Source organism: Scardinius erythrophthalmus (genome assembly GCF_964197995.2).
Source record: "Scardinius erythrophthalmus genome assembly, chromosome: 20".
Classification (NCBI taxonomy): domain Eukaryota; kingdom Metazoa; phylum Chordata; class Actinopteri; order Cypriniformes; family Leuciscidae; genus Scardinius; species Scardinius erythrophthalmus.
In genome coordinates, this window is record NC_138240.1 from 17,051,259 (window position 1) to 17,074,432 (window position 23,174).

The window sequence follows — 23,174 nt, forward strand, 5'->3', positions numbered from 1 at the left end:
TTTATAAACTACAATCACTGGCTTCTGGTAACGGAAGTACACGAGTCTAGTTCTGGTGGAAGAGTGACCTCTGACCTGACGTATGACGTAGGATGTAGGAGTAGAGTAAGCTGAGAGTATACGCCTCTTGCGGTTCTAACAAACAGGGCTGGGCAACAAGCTCAAGCTCCTCTTACAATCCTCTTTAAAAATTCTCATTTTAGACTAATTTGTGACCATTGTTCTGCTTTGATCTATCCTCTGTGCTTCCGCATTCGTTAATACATCATGCGTCAGGTCAAAGGTCACTCTTCGGCCAAAACTAGACTCACAAGCCGTTACCAGAAGCCAGTGAATATTGACTCTGATTGGCTGAAAGAAGAAAGTCACATACACCTAGGATGGCATTTGTGGGTAAACTAACCCTTTACGAAAATAAGTACAAGATCAAATGATCTTTCAGCTGCTCAAAAAATGGTAAGTCGGTTTCCTCTGATCATATAAACTGTCAGGGTACCCGCGGGGTCTTAAAAGCATTGAAAAAGTCTTAAATTTGATAATCTCAAATTAAGGCCTTAAAAGCCTTGAATTTGGTATACAAAGTCTTGGATTTCGTTACAAAGGTCTTACTTTTTTTTTTGCCTTTTCTATGATTAAATTCATACCGTAACAAAATTAACTGTTACTAATGTAGACTAATTAAAAATTAGTCGCGTAACGTTGAGTGCACCTCGTGCTTCACGTCATAGAAAGTAGTGCTTAGTGCATAGTGCTTTTGTTGTCGTAATGTAGTACCCGCAAGGTCTGTGTCAGTAGAGTATCTTTTTTATCTTTACAAAAAAAAAAAAAAAAAAACGTTAATGTGGTGCTTTCTGATGATTAAAACATAATTAATAATTAAAAAAAATTAAACATGACATAAAATGATTAAATATGAACCAAGGAAATTGCGGCGAAGTTGAAAATTGAGTGTTAACGCATTATATTACAATCGTTAATGACACAACATTGTATAGGCTACAAAAACTATCCGCTAACAGTATTCGCAACTCGTGCATCAAAATATTCTACGAGTTGCCCAGTGGAAAATACCACATGAGGGGGTGTTCATGTGCATTTTCCATGTCGGCTTTTGGTATTTACCATAATTACCATAGCACGTGAAGGCATCATTATGCGAGCAAGAATGCAATGTTTCCCGACTATCCACACGATTTCAAATGTGACATTGATTTTATACAACAGTAAAAAAAGAAAGAAAAAAAAGGGTAACATTAAGTGATGTACTACATTTTAAACAGTATTGTCAGGCTTATTGCTCTATTTTGCAACAAAATCTGTGGCTTTGACAAAGACAATGAGTTACCGCCACCTACTGGCGATTTTAATATCATATTTTTATTCATATTAAACGTTTTTTAACATTGAATATTTATTGAACATTGTTTTATTTAAAGCATTATTTATTTTTTAAAGGTATTATAAAGGTGAAAAATGAAATGGAAAAATCGATTAAATGGGGCAAATATTGTCCCTTAATGGAAAGATGTGACTGCAGTCTAAGTGGAAGAGAGGGGGTACGGCACTCTAAAAAAATTAGAGAACTAAGGAAAAGGGATATGTAGAATTGCACAAGGGCTACTGCTAAAGAGTGCAGTCAATACAGCCTGTTAGCTTAATTTAAATTTTTCATAAGCTTAATCGAATTGGCCTAGAGAGAATAATTATGACATTTTCTGTCTAAAGACTACATATAAAATAGCTACCAAAATTAAAGTAACTGCAGTTTGACTAAAAGTAATGACTAAAAGTTGACAAAAAATGCAAACACATTTCGTCAACTAAAACTATGAAAGGCAGAATGACTCAAATGTGACTAAGATCAATAAGCATTTTCGTCTGAAGATGAAGAGTAAGACTAAATTAAAAATGGCTGCCAAAATTAACATTGGCCTACACACGTGCACGCTACGTATGTATTTTTATATGACTGGTAATTTACATAAAATGTATTATTTAATTCAAGTAGTCTACTTGTACATAATTATTTTTTAGGGTTTAAAATGTATACAGATTTGACATTTTCCCCTCATACTTCTGTCGGAATTGGTACGAAGTTGGCATTGAATTTCATTTGAAATGGTATTAAAAAGGTCTTAAAAAGCCTTGAATTTAAGTTGGAGGATCCTGGGGGTACCCATATTTTTGTATATTTGTCATTATTTCAGACTTTTCAAAGTAACCTTTCGGATATTTTTTTTAAGCTGTCAGACTACTAGGACACTTAAGGCTGGCGGAGAGTTTAGAGCATCTGAGGAAAGTTTTATGTCCTCGTAAATAAAACACAAAGGCACATGACGTTACCTTGACATGTCCCTGTATGGACATACATTGCTCACGGTTGGCCTTACTTGACAGCAGTCATTGGGGACAAAACAAGCAGCTGCCAAAACCTGAACCCTAAAATTGGGCCATAACCCTGTAGGCTCGTATTTGTGTCATTCTAATTTAGAGCTCCTAATTAAGCATCAAGGGCCTTTGCGTTTGTCATCTGGGGGTAGAATAAGCCACTCAGTGTCAGTATTTTCTGGTCTGTAAAAGCGTGATGTCCTTGTGCTCTTAAAAGTTGGACAGCACACTATAAAGGCCTCACATGCCCTCTTGTGATGCCTCCTACATTATTCGCCGTCATTCTTACCCCATTATTAACAGCAGCACAAACATCGTTTGACAGTGTTCAACTGTGCTTCAGGCAAGATTTTGATTCGTCCAATCAGAAACCTTCAAATTACCTTTCAGATAGCAGGTTGCGTTTTAGACAACTTTAATTTTAATCTTATTGAAGGCTGAACGGCTTCGACATTCCAAGTAAGTTCCTCGCCGGTGTGCCACAAGTTCAGATTTAATGACGTACTTCATGAGAGCCAGTCACCAGCAATCACAGCTTTGCAGGTGAGAATGAAACTCAAAAGTGAAGGCTGTCAGAGGGAACAGCTTGGCCGCTCTGAAGTCTACCTTCACTGGGGGACGTTCCCTGTCCATTCTCATCACATCATTCCCAGCTCGCTCACTTTACTCTGCCTTTCTGTGGAAAAGATGTCTTCAGGCTAAAATTAGCAATCATTCCTCCCAAGGCTGCACAAGGACACGCGAGCGCACGCGGTCATGTCTTTCTGCCTTTTGGTAATACCCTGAATGCCCATTCATGAGAATAATTGTAATACTAATGATGATTTTTATGTAGTTATATTTCTTGTATTTAAATTAGACCCAATTTTTAGCTAACTGGGGACTGGAGAATTTGACCTTGACTTGATGAGAGAGGATAACTCAACCATGTGTGAAGAAAGTTTAGTTTGTGTGTCAGAACCAGTGTCAGGTATTAACGTTTTTAATGAAGGAGCAGCATTTGTTTAACTGGAACAAATTGTCCCCTTGGTGAGGGCTTTTTTAACCATATAAAAATATAGTGTTGTCCATTTAACTTAATTTCAATAATTTCATAAAATGAATTCAGAATCTGAATAAACACTCTCTAGAAAAAGTACTGTAAAATATTACTATTAATTACTTTATAATCTAATTTATTTTAAACCCACTGCGTCACATCGTCACATTCACATTTTTAATATCGGAGTCATATTTCTTGTTTTTGTGGAATTTTGACCCTGATAGTGGGATTATTCTGTGACCCTGGTTGGTACAGTGATTTTTTTATATTTTAAGATATAATATTTAAGAAAGTGAATCCATTATATACTTTGTTGTTAAGCTATTTATTATTATTTTCTTATCAGTAAACATATCAATTGTTAATGTAATGTAATTAAGTCTAATTAAGCTAAACTTTTGTCGATTAGTCCATGCTAAGTTAATATTTTCAGATGACATGCAGTTGAAATTGTCCTTGTACAGAAATTGTGTAATTTGTCAACACAAGCATTCAAAAAAGACCTTGTTTGATTTAGGCCTGGTTTCACAGACAGGGCTCAGATCAAGCCAGGATTAGGCCTTTTTTTAATTAGGACATGTAAGTAGTTTTTATAAACGTCTCTTAGAAGAAAGAAAACAGTACCGGTGTGCATCTTGAGACAAAACAATGGCACTGACATATTTTAAGATATGCCAGTGCAAGTTGCCTTCAGTTAAAACAGCTCAAACATGCATTTTAGTCTGGGACTAGGTTTAAGCCTTGTCTGTGAAACCGGGGGTTAAAGTAAATATGAAATAATTAAAGATGGATATCTACAGTCACCTGTAGAGTAAGAAAATAAAGTTTAAGAGAACTGGTAGTAATGTTTTGGTTACTATATTTTGTTTCATATTTAATCTCTACCCCTTTTTCTTTCTCTCAACCAAAAGTTTATTTACTGAAGTGGAAATCATGATTGTAATATTTTCCCTGGTCCTACTTCTGCTCTTTCTTTTCCATTCAAGTGTGAAACAGAAGCTCTTCTCAGCAAGATGCTGTTTATCTTTGTAGCCTATTTACACTGCACATGGAAATCTCTTTTCTTTTGACATTATATTTTCTTTCTCTGCTCTTTTCCTCTCACGGGATGCAGGAGATTTCAGACATGGATGTGCAAGAGCTGGTGATGAAATCTATAGGTCGCCTAACCCTGGTGAGACAGACCTTTCCTTTCCCACAGAACAACAGCCAGCGCTGCGTCAGGAGCAACCACCGCATCAACACATCCCTCTGCGACCCCAAAGACCCAAAGGCACAGATGTTAGAGGTGCGATTCATTCCCCCATACTCACATTTATTCATGTCCATTCAAGTTAATCATAAATCATTTGCCTTGAATTCCTTCATTTCCCTTTTGATTGTGTCCATTAACTGTCATCATTAGCCCGTGAGCTAAGTTCCTAAGAAAACTACAAAATGTCAGTGTGAAAATTAGCAATCTTGTTTTGTTGAGTTTTTAGTTCTTTTCATTGTGCCTGTGGGTCCCATTCCTGTTTTCTACGATTTATCCAACTGAATGCATTTTCTCACATGTAAATTTTCTCAAATGACAACAGAAATTAACAGATGTGATGTGTATTCAGCCGCATTAAATACTGGAAAACATTGCACAGTATATCAATACACGCTTTCAAAGCCCCTACTCAATATTAATTCATAGTTGTGTGGGTGTATGTTGGTATCAACAAGGCAAATATATATTTTCAGCAAGACCAGACGATATTTCAGATATTCACAATATATCACAGTGATTCTAATCATTTTTGTTTTATCATTTATTGTTCCTTGTCCTGTGACTTGTGACAGAGATGTTTTAATAGTGTCTATAATTCAGTTTGTAAAAATTCAGTTGTAAAAATGGCATTAGAGGTCTTCATATTGCTATTGGTGTACAGTACATACATTGAAAATGATTAAACAGTCTGTATAATGTTTTACAGTATTTTTACTTTCATAAAATAATCTTGGCTTCAATGGCTGTTTGGTTGAAATTGTTTTTGTAATTTTTTTATTTTTTTATTTTTTCAGAAAAAAAAAACATAATTATTGATATTTCATAGAATATGAATCCAAGTGGCAAGTCCAAATTGGAAACAAATTATACTATACTCAAAATAAATGTCACTTTTCTTTGTAAGTGAAGAAAAGTATTATTTAAATTATAATTTGAAAAAGGTCATTTTGAAAAGAAAATTTTGGTGCATTTATTTATTTATTTGATTGCTTGAGCACATGCATTTTGGGGCATTTATATTTATCGAATTTCATCAAATGGCAGAAAGATGTTGAGATGTAATATAATTCAGCACTTATTTTCAGAATGTTAGATATGGGGGGACAAGGACTCTCTGTGTAGTGTTGAATTCCTACTGTATAAGCTGGACGTGTTTGACATTAAGAATTCAGTTCTGCTCAGTGGTCAGGAGTCCAACCCAGAAGAGCCCAATTTTGCCCTGCTCTGAAGCGTATCACATCCCTCTTTCTTGACATATATCCCACCCTCCCTTTGGAATACCCCTTTGCACCTCCCGTTCCCTTTAAACCACCAATCACCTTCCCTGGAGAGACCCACTAACTCCTGCACTTCAAAAAGACTTAATGGATTTCCCTGGTCAGCCGATCTTCTCCCCCCTGAATTTAACCCAGTCTTTTTCTGTTTGCCCCTTTGGCACTGTCAGCTTTGTTGCTTCGGTGTTCTGAACTCCTTCTGCAAATGCTCTATCATGAAATGGCCTTCCCAGAAAACAGCCCACCCAAAAACGGCAGCATCTTATGCCATTTCACTTTGTGTCTAAGACATGAAACATACAGGTAAATCAATAAGTAAGCCCTTTTTGTTTCTTCTCTTGCAGATGAAAAAATACAGGGAAAAGCCACAACGCTTGACAAATAAAACGCTGTTCCTTGGTAGTCTTGTGGATTCCCTGTCAAGTCTGCTTCTTTGGGTCATTGGTCTTTTTGTTCGCCCATTCTCCTGGTAGACAGAGAGTTGTTTTGTGGGAGTCAGGAAGTGTAAATACAAGCACCACTAGTGTTGTGTTGGGATGTCGAACCCCATTCCTTTGAAAAAGGAGTATGATCTCATCTTAACTCCACCATGTGCGCCAGTAACATTAGATGAGAGTGTCATCCCCATCAACACAGTCTGCTTTAAAGCCAATGTACACAAACACTGCAGTTAGTTTTGTGGCTCTCAAAGCCATTACAGCTTTATAGTGGAGCGTACCTACAAATGTCTGTTGATGGAGCCAACAGAGCGTGACTTTTAACATAATCAATATAGCCTTTTCTTTGTGTTTCTCTGATTACTGGTGAACTTATTTTTTCTAAGCGAGTATGTGAATAGCTTACCTGATGAATTGCGTTTTTTACAATTATGGCAACGCAAAGCTGATGGCGAGAGGTTTTTCTCAGCTATTTTTCAACATGGTTTGGATTTACTCAGACACTCAATACAGTGTCAAGTATGCAGTGCAGCGCGGGTTAATAAACAACGATGGAAACCTAATGACCGCTTCACTCTATTTATTACCTTCTCATTAAAATGAAGACAACACATGGGCCGTGCAATCGATCAGAGCAGAATTAACTCCCTTAAAAAGCTTGTGTATGAGCGAAGTTGCTGATTGTCTTGTATAATACGGAATTGTATTTCAAAGTAATAAAATTGTTTTCTGTTTTAAATCTAAAATCAAATTCAAATAATATTAAATGCATTTTAGCATGTAATTCCATATATACTGTATAACCAGTAGTCAACATTTGAAGTGGATCAAAACTTTTCATCAAAGTTATACATGAATTTTGAACAATACCCGTTCTTTTCTTAGGAACTCTTTGATGAACTTTTGATATACAAATACAAGTTTGATTTAAATTTTTTTTTTTTTTTTTATGTTTCTAAATAAAATGTGATTTATTCCTAAATGGCAGAGCTCAATTTTCCGCAGCCGTTGCTCAAGTCTTCAGTGTCACGTGATACTTCAGAAATCATTCTAATATTAATTATTACAATTATTTTATTAGATTGGTGATCAAGAAACATTTATTATTATTATTATTATTATTATTATTATTATTATTATTATCAACGTTGAAAACAGTTGTACTCCTTAATATTGTTATGGAAACTGTTGGAATGTTTTTTCTGGATTCCGAGATTCTGACCTCATACTTTTAAATGGTAGTGTATACATTTGGTTTCAAATGACAGTTGCCACCAATGGTTTACTTAAGTTTCAAATGGAGATGAGGAGTATCCAAAATTTTCCTGAATAAACTGAGTGTGTCTCATTTTCCATAAATAGAAACATAGCAGTATGCATTTTTGCTACAAGACTCAATGTACAGATCCCATATTGATATTTTGATACAAATTCATTTTTGGTCGAGCTTGTTTACATATACTTTGGATACATTAAATGTCTGTTTACATTAAAACCTTGCCAAGATGATCAAATTGTCAAGATGATTTTCTTTAATTGACCTGGTTCTATTCTACCATTCCATTTGTTGTCCCTCGTTATTCATGATCACCGAAGCCTATATGTATGGATAGAAATAATGCTACAGATAGCAGGTGTTAAGTGTGTCTTTTCTATTCCTTATTAAACTCCACTGTCTTCTAGGGCTTGTTCAATGTGAGCAGCCTGTTGTCATTTCCACTGTAGAGACCTTTCATCCCAGCTGTACCCACTCAGACATAAATCTTTTTCTTGTAAGAGAATATTAATCTGGTGTCCCTGGCTCTCTGTGCTCACGTTGTCGGTTTCTTTCTCTTTTTTTCTTCTTTGTTTCACTGCTGTTTTTTGTCATCTCGTCAGATCACCAACCGCTACATCTACGACACAGTGCTTCTGCTGGCCAACACCTTCCACAGGAAGCTGGAGGACAGGAAATGGCACAGCATGGCGAGTCTTTCGTGCATCCGCAAGGGCTCCAAACCCTGGCAGGGTGGCAAGTCTATGCTGGATACCGTGAAGAAGGTACAGTACTGTAAAGATGACCCACTGGCCTTGCAAACTTAAACTTTTGGTTCTCTGTGATGTACTAAATATATTGCAATTTTTTATTTTTATTCTTATTTTTACTGTTATTAGTAGTATTACTGTACATAAAATTGCAGTGCATTAAATGCATTATATTTATAGCTTTTTATAGCTTTTGCAATTAAAAACTTTTTGTAAAAAAACAAAACACATTTCGTCAAATTTCCTTACATTTCCTTTAAATGCAAAATTATTTAATCATTTACTCACCCTCATGTCATTCCAAACCCGTTTAACCTTAAAGGTGGAACACCTTAAACATCCTTGCACTTTTTAATTAATCATTCAGACCATTTTGGTGAAGTGGATCAATCAATTGTTTTTTTATTTAATGCAAAAGAATGATTCTTTGATGGATCAGATATCACCACTTCTTTCATGTACACCAGCCATATCAAGGGCATGTCAAGATCTTTATTAAAAAACTTCTATTTTGCTCTGTTTGTCACACATAATAATCATATTGGCCTGACAAGATTTTTTTGTGTGTCATTTTATAGCTTTACAGTCCCACTCCCAATCAGTTTCAATGTATTGAAAGAGAGTCGCAGAATATTCTTTAAAATGCTCCTTCTTGTGTTCCACAGAAGAAATGGATAGAAATGTCATACGGGTTTGGAATGATGTGTCAATAATGACCGAATTTTTGTTTTTGTGAGAACTATATTTTTAACATTTAATGGTATAGCATTCATACACATAAATGCATTGTTAAAAGTCAAAAGACCTGTGAAAATGTTGGCAGTACAAAGTAAAACCTGACTAGGCCATCAAAAAGGTCCTAACTGTGAGCCCTGATGTGATTAAAGGAGATGTGATCGAGTGGGAGTTTGACCTTGGATTCATTTGCATTCATGGAAACCAAATGACTATTTGGTTTTGAGGACCGTAATAAGTCTCTATCTTTGTTCCGGTTGGGGAGAGGGGGGATAGTGTGATACAGTGAAACTCTCCTCTCTGTCTTGTGCAGGGCTACAGAAATGGCACACTGCCTAGAGTGAGATGACAGTCTATGTTACAGGGCTAGTGACTGAGTACTGGTTTGACACCATGCTTGCTGGGGAACGTTTTTATCCCCTGAGGGATGTACTGTTCCTCCTGTATCCACATGTATCTGATGCTCCCTGCCATACCACAGTAGAGATATCACCTCTCGGCCGGCTCTCACCTCCACACCGCTGCTTGTGTGACAGTCGTATTAAAGTAGATAGAGCGATTTATTCAGACTGGGTGACCGCTAGAACACACTGGCTCGTGCCGTCTTCAAATCTGCCTAGATTTTAATGACCTCATTTCCAAGGGATGTCTGAGAGACACGTATATGTATGAAATGGTACACTTATTTTACTGTACATCAGCTGCATAATGGCTTTGTATTCAATTCCCGGGAGACTGTTTGGACTGTAACATTGTTTTACAGCTTAATTAGGGGAAGTTTGTGTGTATCGGCTTTACATAGCAGCAGTTGGTGAACTCATTTGGAAAGCGCTCATCATCTTTTGTAATTGGCTGTCTAATTTTTTCTGTCAGCACTGGTATTGGTAGAGTGAATTTACAACAATTATCTATCTGTTCATGTGGGTTTTCGCTGGGGAGGACATGTGGGTGCAGTTTAGGAAGGGTTGAGGAGGAGGACTTTTGCTGGTATGATGCTGCAGAGTTTAAATTAGTGGTGCTAATGAAGAGAGGATGGAAAATGGGGGAGGACAGGAGCGAGGCCCTTTTGCCATTTTTATTCATAGAGATAGTTGAAACAGGAGAGGAAATGGCAAGAGGGGCATGATCAGCAAATATCACGCATCAAGTTGGACTCAAACACGCATCCTGCCACATGAGGCCCACAGTGTGATCCTAACCACTGTCATGCTCTGAGCTATTTAAGAGATTATTTTGCCATTTATGACAGAATTTGCTCATGATGTTTTTATATGATGATGATGATGACGACTTAAAGATGAAGTGTGCAAATATATATATATATATATATATATATATATATATACAGTGCTATGCATAATTTTAGACACCCATGCTAAAGTTGACTAAAAAGAGGAATAAAAAATCATCTTTTGGAAATTGAACTTAATGCCTTAATTAAAAAAATTAGGAAAAATCCAACCTTTAAGGACACCAATTTTCTTTGTGAATGAATAATGTATCATAAATAAATAAATGTTCTTCCTTAAAATACAGGGTGCATAAGTTTGGACACCCCTATGTTAAATTCCCATAGAGGCAGGCAGATTTTTATTTTTAAAGGCCAGTTACTTCATGGATCCAGGATACTATGCATCCTGATAAAGTTCCCTTGGCCTTTGGAATTAAAATAGCCCCACATCATCACATAGCCTTCACCATACCTAGAGATTGGCATGGAGTATTTTCCAAAAGATCATCTCTCAATGCAAATCAAACTAGCTATTAGGCTAACTGAAATAAAACCATGCCAATCTCTAGGTAGTAAATAAGAATTAAATGAATACTTACAATCACACAAAGAATGTCCTTGACGATAATCAATGTGCTGCTGATGCTCGTGTCTGATAGCTAGCTAAATCATCCGTGTAACAGCTGTTCTAAATAAGATACATCTGATTGGTTAATAATAATCCCATGTCAGTATCTAGCCGCGCTTTTGGCTCAACTGATATAGTAGGCAACCGCGTTTGCCTGCATATTTACGGGTCGCGCATTATGATTTCGTGGAAAATGTGCAATAAATGGGAGTGGCAACACTTTTCATATCGTTGAGAATAAAACAACCGTCCCAACTTTACAAATCCAGGTTCTCCCTCCATGGGGATCATCCATTTCGAAAAGTACAGCAGATACGGACCCTCGGCCCACCGTCTAAATGTAGTTTTAACCGTATTGCAACTGCTTCCTATTTGAAAATATTTTAAAATGGAATTTTTTGTAGCCATTACTCTTTTCATATTTCATATGATCTTCAGTTTCATATGATCCTCAGAAATCATTCTAATATACTGATTTAGTGATTAAGAAAAAAATAACATTATTATCAATGTTGAAAACTGCTTAATATTTTTGTGAACTATGAATGAACTAACAACGAATGACTGTATTTTAATTAACTAACGTTAAACAAAGATTAACAAATTATTGTCACTTTTAATCAATTTAATGCGTCCTACCTAAATAGTAGTGTTAATTTCTTTCAAGAAAACACTTACTGACCGCAATCTTTTGAACAGTAGTGAAAATTATTATTATTATTATTATAATTGGAAGTTCAGTTATTTTAAATAAAACAAAGCGTAAACACTTTCTCCATGTATTAAACATGTTGACACCAAACAGAATCACATATTGTTCAGTTTCTTTGAGTGGTCTGACTTGGTCGGACACGACAATATTGACTCAACCAATAGTGCGGCTTTGGAGCGGCACTTCCTGGCTGATGGGAGGACTGTGTTACTGCCTTAATTATTTCTGTAGTTCTTTGTGGTACCAGTAGAGGTGTGGAAGTACACACAGTGCTTCTGATAGCATTTAACAAGAAATTTTAATCCACTTTTCATTAGATGACAAAACCATGTCAAACTGAAGCATGTAAGTAATATATCACTTTTTTGTTTGTTTTTTACAGGGAGGTGTAAGTGGTCTGACCAGCTTGCTGGAGTTTAATGACAATGGCTCCAACCCCAACATCCATTTTGAGATCCTGGGCACTAACTACGGAGAGGACCGTGGCCGTGGAGTCAGCCGGGTAAGGGACATCACACTCAGACCCACAGTATCGCTTCCAGAAACACAATTGTCTTAATTCAAAGAGCTTTTGGATTTTAATTGATAATCACAGAAGCCTAATGAATTCCATCAGCCTCCCTCAGAGAGGCGCAGTGCATCAGCACACTTTGTTTATCAGTTTTACTGTTGTTTGCTCATCTGTTTATCATGGCTTTGGTGGAGTGAGGAGGTAGTTAAGCAGTAGTAACGTAAGAGTCGCCCCCCAGTGATCCACAAGATAATTAATCTGTTCTTTCCATTCGTTTGTCTATAATTACTTTAGTCATATTTATGTGTATTTGCTCATTCAAATATTGGTCCTCCTAATCTGTCTCTGTCTTCCCCACGGAATGTGGATCAATTGCTCATGACAGAACGGCAGCTTTGGAGCTGAATAATGTGCAGATCAGTCCTCGCTCCTGGATGGGGATACCCCAATCTCCTCCTGTCTGGAGAAATAAGTTGGACTTGTTTATTCTGGAATAAATGAAATATTTGATTTGTGTCAGTTGCTGATCAGTAAGTCATTTATACATTCCTTGTGGTTGCACAAAAAACACTCTTTGGCAAATAAGCACTTTTTAGTAGTAGGAGGGTCACGGTTCGGTGCATGCAGTCACATGATGAATCCTAGAATGCGGCGTACGTGGCTGTGCAACAGTTTTCTACCAGTAAAGTACAGAAGAAGAGACGATTGCTCTATGTTTACATCTCTCAACCAGTGTTTCAACTGCGGAAAGATATCAATAAAACAGTTTGAGAATATCTCACATAGCATTACGTTTACCTCAGGCATTTAGTGTCAACAGCAGGTTAGTTCGCTAGAGAAATCAACTCTAGAGAGAAGCATTTCGTATATGCACTATATTAGCCTATTCATTATATTTACTTAACCTCTTTGTAATGTCTTGATTATGTTTAAATAAATTTGTCATGAAAACAAGTTATGACAGCTACTGTTTAAATGATTATATTTAAAAAATAAATTGGAGTGGAAAATTAACTTTATAATTAGATTTAGAAGTTAATGCAAAACCTGCCTTATGTGCAATTTACAGTACTTTTTTTTCTTTTCTTTTTTTTTCAAATATGTATTTTTTTCATCTAATAAATAAATTGCAACTAAATTTAATAATTTGGGCTCTGTTATTAATTGTAACCTTTAATATTATAGTAATGTGTAATTAAGGGCTCCCCATATAGTTTACAGTATAGGTAAGAGATTTTGATATATTCATAAGAAAATTTAATTATAAAATAATTTATTTAAACGCTAATACACATTTGTTTAAAAAAAGGAAAAAGAAGCAATTTTGTGTTTAGTTTTCTCCCCCCTCTGTACCGAACCCGTACCGAACCATGACTTCAATACTGAGGTACATACCGAACCGTCATGTTTGTTTACCGTTACACCCCTAGTATTTAGGGTGAAAACATCTGAGATTTTCTACAATTTTGTTATTTGTTATGCAGTAGTGAAAAACGAATTAAATTGAACACCACTTTCTACTGCACTATAGTTTTAGAGTTAAGTTATAGCATAATTTGCATCAGAACAGCAAACAGAATGAATATGGCCACTGGAATTGGTGTAAACAGGGCACCCAAAATTAGCACACAAAAAAAGTAACACTTTTTTGAAAATTAATTTAATGATCTTAAAGGGATAGTTCACCTAAAAAGTGCTGAAAATGAAAACATGATTTTAGGATGAGATTTTGAAGCCCAAAAAAGTGCATCCATTTATGATAAAAGTGCTCCACACGGCTCGGGAGATTAAAAAAAGGCCTTCTGAAGCGAAGCGATGCGTTTGTGTAAGAAAAATATCCATATTTAAAACTTTATAAACTAAAATAACTAGCTTCGGACAGACGGCCGTTCGCACCGATTTACGACGAAAGAGTAACCCCTGACCTGACGCATGATGTATTGACGAACGCGGAAGTGCAGAGGATAGAGCAAAACAAAAACCCAGTCACGAATAAGAAGTATTAGAAGTAATAAAATAAAAATAATTATTAAAATAAAATAATAAAAAAGAAGTAATAAAACGGGAATTTTTAAAGAGAAATGTTGGGGGATTTCGATATAAGAGAAGAGGAGCTCAAGTTTGTTCTCCAACCCTATTTGTTTGGGGTGTCATAGCTTACGCTACTCCTACATTGCATTAGGGGTTACTCTTTTGGCATAAGTCAACTTGTGTAGGCCGTCTGCCAGAAGCTAGATATTTTAGTTTTTAAAGTTGTACAATTTTTCTTACAAAAACCCATCACTTTGCTTCAGAAGGCCTTTATTAACCCCTGGAGCCGTATTGATTACTTTTATGATGGATGGTTGCACTTTTTTGAATTTCAAAATCTCATCCTCCATTCACTCCCATTATAAAGTTTGGAAGAGCCTGGATATTATTTTATTTTTTATATAACTCCAATTGTGTTCATCTGAAAGAAGATGGCTTGAGGGTGAGTAAATCATGGGATAATTTTCATTTTTGGGTGAACTGTCCCTTTAACCCATGCCATTGTAGGTGATGTGCACAATTCAAACCATCTACTAAAGACAACTTCCAACTCGAGTATCTTCTAATGAAGTGGACAATTTCTAATCAGAAGTTTGTATATTTGTGATCTAGAGTAAATGGCAAGGGAAAAATAGCTGAGCGATTCAAATGGTATAGGAACCAATGAAAAGCATCAAAATACAGTTCCCTTTCGAAGGGAACTCAACAATACGTCATCACGACGCTATGGGGAACGCCTCAGGCGTGACAGGTGTCTGAAATTAAATATCAACTCACAGCAATCATGTTGACTGGCGACAGCCCGTGAATCATCAGCTTGATTGATTAACGCACAACCTGGATGTATAAAAGGGAGCCTTGCACACATGACAACATCTTTTCGTCTTCAGGGACTGTTTGTCTGTTTGGACATCATATCGCTGAAACGCGCAGAGAAGAAGGAGAATTTTCGCAAGTGTGCAGGAAGTGCAGGGAGTTTGACATCGGGTGAAACACACACGATCTGTGCGTTTTTTTGCTTGGGAGAAGAGCACGCACGGGAGGCTCTCGAGAGAGCCTCTTGTGCAAACTGTGAGCGTTTTTTCATTTGAAGACGCTCCGCTCTCGTCGGACCCTTTTCTCGAGGGAGGAGGGTTCAGCACCTGAGCCCTGTGGTGCACACGATCTGTGAAATAATACTGTTTGGGTGCGAGGCATTCACAGTCAGCTCCTGAGGGTGCTGGCAGTGTTCATTGAGAAATATCTCGGCGCACGTGCATCCGTGCGCTGTCGGATGTTTCAACGTCGCACATGTTGACTTTCTTCTCGAGGGATGAAAGCCAAATATATTTTAAACGGCTCGAATCTCACGTTTGCCGAGGCAGTGTGTAGATTACGAGAACGTATAGATAAATATCAAAACAGTATTGTCTGGTGATTATGGCTGCATTTAATTCTATGGAATTAAAATTATGGAATATTATCTGACTTTAAGAAGTTAGATATTTTAATTCAGCCTACCATCCAGACTGTGTTTCACTTATCCAGTGTTTTTTTTTTAAAAAAGACTGCATTTAATTCTGAGGAATTAAAATGAAAAAAAAAAAAACATATGTGGTGTTCAGGTAATAGGCTTCACCAGGCCTTCCTGAATATGAGCTCCCATATACAGTGGTTATCGGGTTATAGGCCTCACCAAGCCTTCCTGATTATGAACTCCCACATACTGTGATTATCAGGTCATAGGCCTCACTAGGCCTTCCTGAATATGAGCTCCCACATACTGTGGTTGAATATGAGCTCCCACATACTGTGGTTATCAGGTCAGAGGCCTCACTAGGCCTTCCTGAGTATGAGCTCCCAAATACTGTGGTCGAGTATGAGCTCCCACCTACTGTGGTTATCAGGTTATAGGCCTCACCAGGCCTTCCTGAATATGAGCTCCCACATACGGTGGTTGAGTATGAGCTCCCACATACTATGGTTGAATATGAGCTCCCACATACTGTGGTCGCCAGGTTATAGGCCTCACCAGGCCTTCCTGAATGTGAGCTCCCACATACTGTGGTCATCAGGTTACAGGCCTCATCCGGCCTTCCTGGTTATGAGCTCTCACATACTGTGGTCACCAGGTTACAGGCCCCATCCGGCCTTCCTGGTTATGAGCTCCCACATACTGGGGTATCAGGTTACAGGCCTTACTAGGCCTTCCTGAATATGAGCTCCCACACACGGTGGTCGCAAGGTTACAGGCCTCGCCAGGCCTTCCTGTTTATGAGCTCCCACATACTGTGGTTGCCAGGTTACAGGCCCCACCGGCCTTCCTGGTGATGGGCTTCTACATGTCAGGTTATAGGCCTCACCCGGCCTTCCTGAATGTGAGCTCCCACATACTGTGGCCGCCAGGTTACAGGCCTCACCCGGCCTTCCTGAGTATGAGCTCCCACACACCGTGGTCGTAGGTCTTCCTAGTTATGAGCTTCCTCATGTCAGGTTACAGGCCTCACCAGGCCTTTCTGGATTCAGAATGGCTAAGTACGCGCACTTTTGTTTCGTGTACTTTCTAAAATCCATATTTATGGTAAGGGTTATGCGCTGTACGCTTCGTTCCCTTTTTTACGTGGCTCAGACTCCGGTTCTTCACCTCGAGTTCCACTCTAGAGGCGTCTTGTTGTCACAATGTTTTACGACAGACGCCTCCCTTTTAAGCTATCTCCCACATTCTGTGGTTACAGGCCTCTCCGGCCTTCCTGAAAACGAGCTCCCACTTACTATGGTCGCCAGGTTTCAGGCCTCACAGGCCTTCCTGAGTATGAGCTCCCACATAGTGTGGTCGCCAGGTTACAGGCCTCACTGGCCTTCCTGGTTATGAGCTCTCATATACTGTGGTCGACAGGTTACAGGCCTTACCGGCCTTCCTGATATGAGCTCCCACCTATTGTGGTCGCCAGGTTACAGGCCTCACCGGCCTTCCTGAGTATGAGCTCCCACATACTGTGGTCGCCAGGTTACAGGCCTCCCCTGGCCTTCCTGAGTATGAGCTTCCACATGTCAGGTTACAGGCCTCTTCCGGCCTTCCTGAATGTGAGTTCCCACATACTGTGGTCACCAGGTTTCAGGCCTCACAGGCCTTCCTGAGTATGAGCTCCCACATGTTGTGGTCGCCAGGTTACAGGCCTCACCAGGCCTTTCTGGATTCAGAATGGCTAAGTATGCGCACTTTTGTTTTGTGTACTTTCTAAAATCCATATTTATGGTAAGGGTTATGCGCTGTACGCTTCGTTCCCTTTTTTACGTGGCTCAGACTCCGGTTCTTCACCTCGAGTTCCACTCTAGAGGCGTCTTGTTGTCACAATGTTTTACGACAGACGCCTCCCTTTTAAGCTATCTCCCACATTCTGTGGTTACAGGCCTCGTTAGGCCTTTCTGAAGGTAGCCCCACATTGTGTGGCTGTCAGGTAACAGGCCTCTCCGGCCTTCCTGAATACGAGCTCCCACTTACTGTGGTCGCCAGGTTTCAGGCCTCACAGGCCTTCCTGAGTATGAGCCCTCATGTACTGGAGCTCCCCACATGAGGGAGTCATCAGGTCTTAGGTCTCAGTAGACCTTCCTGGTTTTGAACCCTCTCTTACTTCCCCAGTGTTCGGAGCGAGCACTGGGTAGACCCGTGTATTGAGTGGACGACTTCCGTCGTTTCTTGAGGTTGAGTCACACTCTCCGGGAGATCCCGTCTCTGTGATCCGGAACTGAATGGTTTCTGCCAGCTTTGCAGGCCTTCAATTTCTGGATGCCTTATCCAAGGCAACTTCCAGAGGCTCTGTCTCGGACAGACAGGCAATGGCCAGACTGTGTGTCTTAGTATAGATCACCAGGCCAGCCTGGTGGTATTTCAGGAGGCATGCTCCCCTGAATAGTGACTGGCTGGGGGTCCCTCGGGTTCCCTAGCCACATTCCCTAGAAGGGACCCCTTCTATTGGAAGTTGTGGTCCTAAGCCTTTGAGCTGGCCCAGATATACCCCCCATTAACTATGTTCTGGCAGTTTCTTGGTTCATTAGCTTGGGCTATGACCGGTAGGGAGTGCTGTCACTGACAGCCCGATGTGACCTAAGGGTGAGTGGTTCCAGTGTTTTCAAAAAAAAAAAGAATTACTGGTTCTGACAGTTGTCACTGCCTTTTGGCATGCACTCCCCTCAGCATGGCGGAGTGGGTATTTCGTTCCCCATAGCGTCGTGATGACGTATTGTTGAGTTCCCTTCGAAAGGGAACGTCTCAGGTTACGAATGTAACCTATGTTCCCTGAGAACAGGGAACGAGACAATACGTCTCCCTGCCATGCCTCGGGGCCTGCCTGCAACAGTCCCTTCAGACGATAGGATGTTGTCATGTGTGCAAGGCTCCCTTTTATACATCCAGGTCGCGCATTAATCCATCAAGCTGATGATTCACGGGCTGTCGCCGGTCAACATGTCGCCTGAGGCGTTCCCCATAGCGTCGTGATGACGTATTATCTTGTTCCCTGTTCTCAGGGAACATAGGTTACATTCGTAACCTGAGACGTTTTATGACTAGTAATAAATATTTACTTTGAAATATTTTCTCAGTTCATCCATTTTTGTGTGGCACGGTTTTAATTTTGGACCCTGGGTTTAAACTACAGTAAGTAAATGTTGTTGGCTGGTGTATTTGTCTCTTTCCTGCTGATGCTTTTGAAATTCCTAGTCCAAAGTTTTTAATGTGCTCTGAAGAATTGTATAGATCATCAGACAGCAAAACTTGTTGACATAGTGTAGATTGTGTGTCTGAAGTGACTTGGATCTGATAGAGTGGGATGTTAATCAGAAGGTCAGTGATTGTCCTTGAGGACTCCAGTGTGCCAAAGTCAACAGTCAACCATCAGACAACAGGCTAGAGTCCTTAAATGATGCCACTTCCTCTTAACCACTGGAACGTCACTGGAACCTTACTGCCATCATGCACAAATTAAATTGTCAGATTTCATTAAAGATAATAGTCTCTGACATAAACAAGATCAGCGCTGCACTTCTAAAAGATGAAATAAATATTTAAAGTACAAAGTAATTAAATTAAGCAAGTTTCTTTTATCAGAGTGGATAATTGTTTCAGAAGCAATGTTTTTTCTATGCAATTTCTTTCTAGCAATGCTAGTTCTGCACACTACTGCTGGGAAAGCACATGAAGCAACAATATAAAACTAAAATATTAAAACTAACTGTCTGTCTATCTATATATATATATAATCTCATTTTCTGTTTTTCAAGTCTCAATTTGGCTTAAGTAAATTTATCTTGTTTTAGTGATGTTTAAATATTTTACTGATCTGTGCCATTTTAGTCCCTCTTTTTTATAAAGACTCTCATGCTGCATGCATTACTTTTGCAGTGAACAATCTATATTTACACTGGCTTGATAATATTCAAACACATAGTATATATAGATATAGATACACGGAAGGACAGTTCTTCACAAGTACTGTACATATGTTTAAGCCACTTGTGTTTTAAACATCTCCTCAATTAACTGCTGTGTTTACAGACATGCCAGTATGTGTTTCCACACTTGTTGACATTGACCAGAAACAAAACCTGTTTAATGTGACCACCTGCTAACACATTAGCAGTAGTTATCTCAGCTACCTCCTGTGAGGGGGATGTTCTTCCAGCCTGTTGAAAATCGCAGCTAACACACTTGAGCGTCTTTGTAAAAGAACTTTGCAGTTTTTCACTCCACAGTTTTAGAGTGTCACAATGGATTGCACAACCTTTGCTCTCTTTTCATATGTTCAGTTGTCCTGAACATTATCAGTCCCTTTTGAACAGGCATTTAATGCCTTTTGTTTCTAATGTAGACTTGTTGCCGGGGTAATTGGTGTGAAGTTGACTCCAGGGTAAAGAGTGATGTCAATATTTCAACATCCTGTTTTATATCCTTCTAGTAACACAGTATTCAGAGATTCACAGGGTGGATAGTGAAAATGATTTTGATTTGATACAAATTATATTATATGCATAACATTTTGAGTGACAAGTTAAATTTAATTGTTTCTGTGTTTTAAATTATTCAGATGTGAATAAGATGTGTTATTGTTTCAAGCTATACATTAGATTTTAGATTTAGAATCCTATATTTTCAATATGGTTTAAAAAATGTTTGGACCCTACTCTGTAGACACCAATATGTAGATGTACTGTGTACATATCTCCATTATGATGGTTCAAAGCAATCTGTCATAATTAGTTTTGCCACCATGCAAGAATTAGTTTTCCACATCATTAAATCCATTGGCTACATTCAGCTTACCTCTCTTTATATCAAAACATCTAAAAGCTTCACTGTGGCGTAATTGCTCGATTAGCCATTTTGGCTAATCACCCGTGCTGGGATACAAAATATTCTTTTGTTTTAGCCTTCATTGAAAACGTATTAGCACACAGGTCGGGCAGTCAGTAGGGAATATGCAATGGAGTTTGCACTAATGTGAGGGTCCACTGAGCCGGAAGAGGTGGGAAAATTTGCAGAGAAAAAGAAGAGGTTAGATAGACGTCACTGGGATTAGAGAGTTAGGAAAGTCTATTACTAGCCAGCTTAACATCCCATCAGCACCAGCAGCTCATTAACTATGTATGACCGTCAGTTAGCGCCAATGTAGTTAAAGCTTACATATATGATTTCTAACATATGCTACATCATTAGCATAGAAACATACATTACTGAAAGTTTGGGGTTGGTAAGATTTTTGGGGTTGGTAAGATATTTTTGAAAGAAGGTCTCTCTTATGCTCACCAAGGCTGCATTTATTTGATCAAAAATATAGTAAAAATAGTATTGTTGTGTGTGATATTATTTCAATTTAAAATAACTGAATTCTACTATTAAATATGATTATTTTCAGCAGCCATTACTCCTTCAGAAATCATTCTAAAATGCTGATTTGGTGCTCAAGTAACATTTCTTATTATTACCAATGTTGAAACCGGCTATGCTGCTTAATAACTTACAGTATAAAGTTCAAAGAACAGCATTTATTTGAAATAAAATAAACGTACTGACCCTAAACTTTTAAACGGTAGTGTTTGCATTAGTATGCAAATGTTGTACCTCTTTAAATGTACACTACATAATTTGCAGTTATCTATCCCCATCTGTGGTTGAAGTTACTTGCAGTGGAAAATATTTCAGTTCTTTATCAGTTTTTTCAAGCAGATTAATCTGATGGATTGAGGTTACCTTCAAATGTGTGCGCCATTAGTTCAGATGTTATTTAGAAGACAAACCTGCCCTGAAGGACCCCCAGCACTGCACATTTTGTATGTCTCCCTTATCCGCAGAGTCTAGCAGAGGTGTGTTAGATGAGGGAAACATACAAAATGTACAGACAATGCTGGAGGTCCTTCAGGACAGGTTAGAAAGCCCCTGATCTAAACCATGTGAGCTTTTTCATTTAATATGATTCTTTTCCTTCATTCCCTGAAAGAAAACAGACCATAGACGAAGACAGCAACACATGCTTGCGTATAAATTGTGGATTGACACATTTCACAGTCACAAAACCGATCTTGCATAGATAAAAGTGCATGTGTTCACATACTTAGAGTTTGTTTCAGGTCTTAAATGCTTTGTATCTCACTGTTGAGAACGATCTGTTATGTGACTAGATAAAGTCAGCCCTCAGGGTACGGCCAGAGTTGTACAGCATGACTTGAGTGTGTTATATATATTAATATTCGGAAATGGCACCCTTTCGACTGGGTGATGTGCATTAATGTGTTCGCCGACTTGCAAGGCAAGGTTGTAGTGTTAAATATGTGAAAACTGTACAGTGGGGAAAGAAATCCCCTCGGGTCTGACTCCCCATTTCCCCCAATTTTCCATTCCATTAGGTAGATTCAGATGTTCTTTGAGGGGAGCTGTCTCGGCTTGTATGATTGGAGATGGAGAGAGTGCGAACGAGCAAGGCTGTCATTGATTTGTGGTGCTTTAGGAACATGCTTCTTTTTTTCTTCTTTTTTTGGCACATTTTGTCTAGACATCTCCCTGTAGATTGCCAATGTGTTAAATGCCTTGAGTTTCTCTCTTCAACCGCAGCCCCTCTTCAATTTTCCAAGAGTAGAAAAGATATTTTCCTCCGCATGTGTGACACGGATTGTATTATCATATTGTTAAAGGATGAAGTAATTGAATAGATATGGGAAAAGAGCTGGGCATAGCAGCGCTTTTGTTCATTGCAGTCCCATATTTATTTCCACACTAGTCCTCACTTCCACTTTGTAGGCTTTTACTGAGATCTATTACTTTTTGTCCAAAGGCAAAAATGCTCTTATTCTATTAAGCTAAAGTTGTCTCTTGTCCAGATGTAGAATTTGGCTAGAAGAGTTTTTGAACTTTCAGATCAAAATCCTATTGTATTAATGAATGTGGGTTATGATATGAATACAATGTCAGGTTAAACCTATTTTGAGGTCTTTTACTTGAGCTGCCAGCATAATCTTTTTTTTCTTGAAGTAGCCTACTCGATTATTGCATATCTAATGGGGTCATGGTTTACTTACATCAGAAAAAATCTCTTTTACCCATTTTTGAATGTTATTTAATGGATATTTTCTTGTATCCAAAGGTGTTGTCACAGTTACAGTTGTTGTGAGAATTCTGAGATGAAAAAAGTAATTTAAATTGGAATCCATGCAGGAATTTTGTGTGTGCGCGAAATTTTTAGCTAATGTGTTCGCAACTTAAGGCTTGGTGGTTCTTTTTTTTGCAAATACCACTACAATACATTGCAAGGTTTATGGATGTTTCCACCAAAATACCATACAGGAAAAAAAGACAATAAAAAAAGTTTTTGTTTGGGTTTTTTTTGTGATATTTTACATAATTTTCCAATACAAATGAATGTACTAAACTTAGATG

The 23,174-nt window shown here is 38.3% G+C and overlaps 1 protein-coding gene across 1 annotated transcript in view; it reads left to right on the forward strand.

The window, feature by feature from the left end:
* Nucleotides 1-23,174, forward strand: part of grid2 (glutamate receptor, ionotropic, delta 2) — a gene marked incomplete at both ends in the record, with an annotated part of 472,158 nt that overhangs the window by 332,151 nt on the left and 116,833 nt on the right. Inside the window, 3 exons of the mRNA XM_081348596.1 lie at nt 4,545-4,718; nt 8,275-8,436; nt 12,110-12,229. Coding sequence (XP_081204722.1) covers nt 4,545-4,718; nt 8,275-8,436; nt 12,110-12,229 — 456 coding nt within the window. The remainder of the gene's footprint in view (nt 1-4,544; nt 4,719-8,274; nt 8,437-12,109; nt 12,230-23,174) is intronic.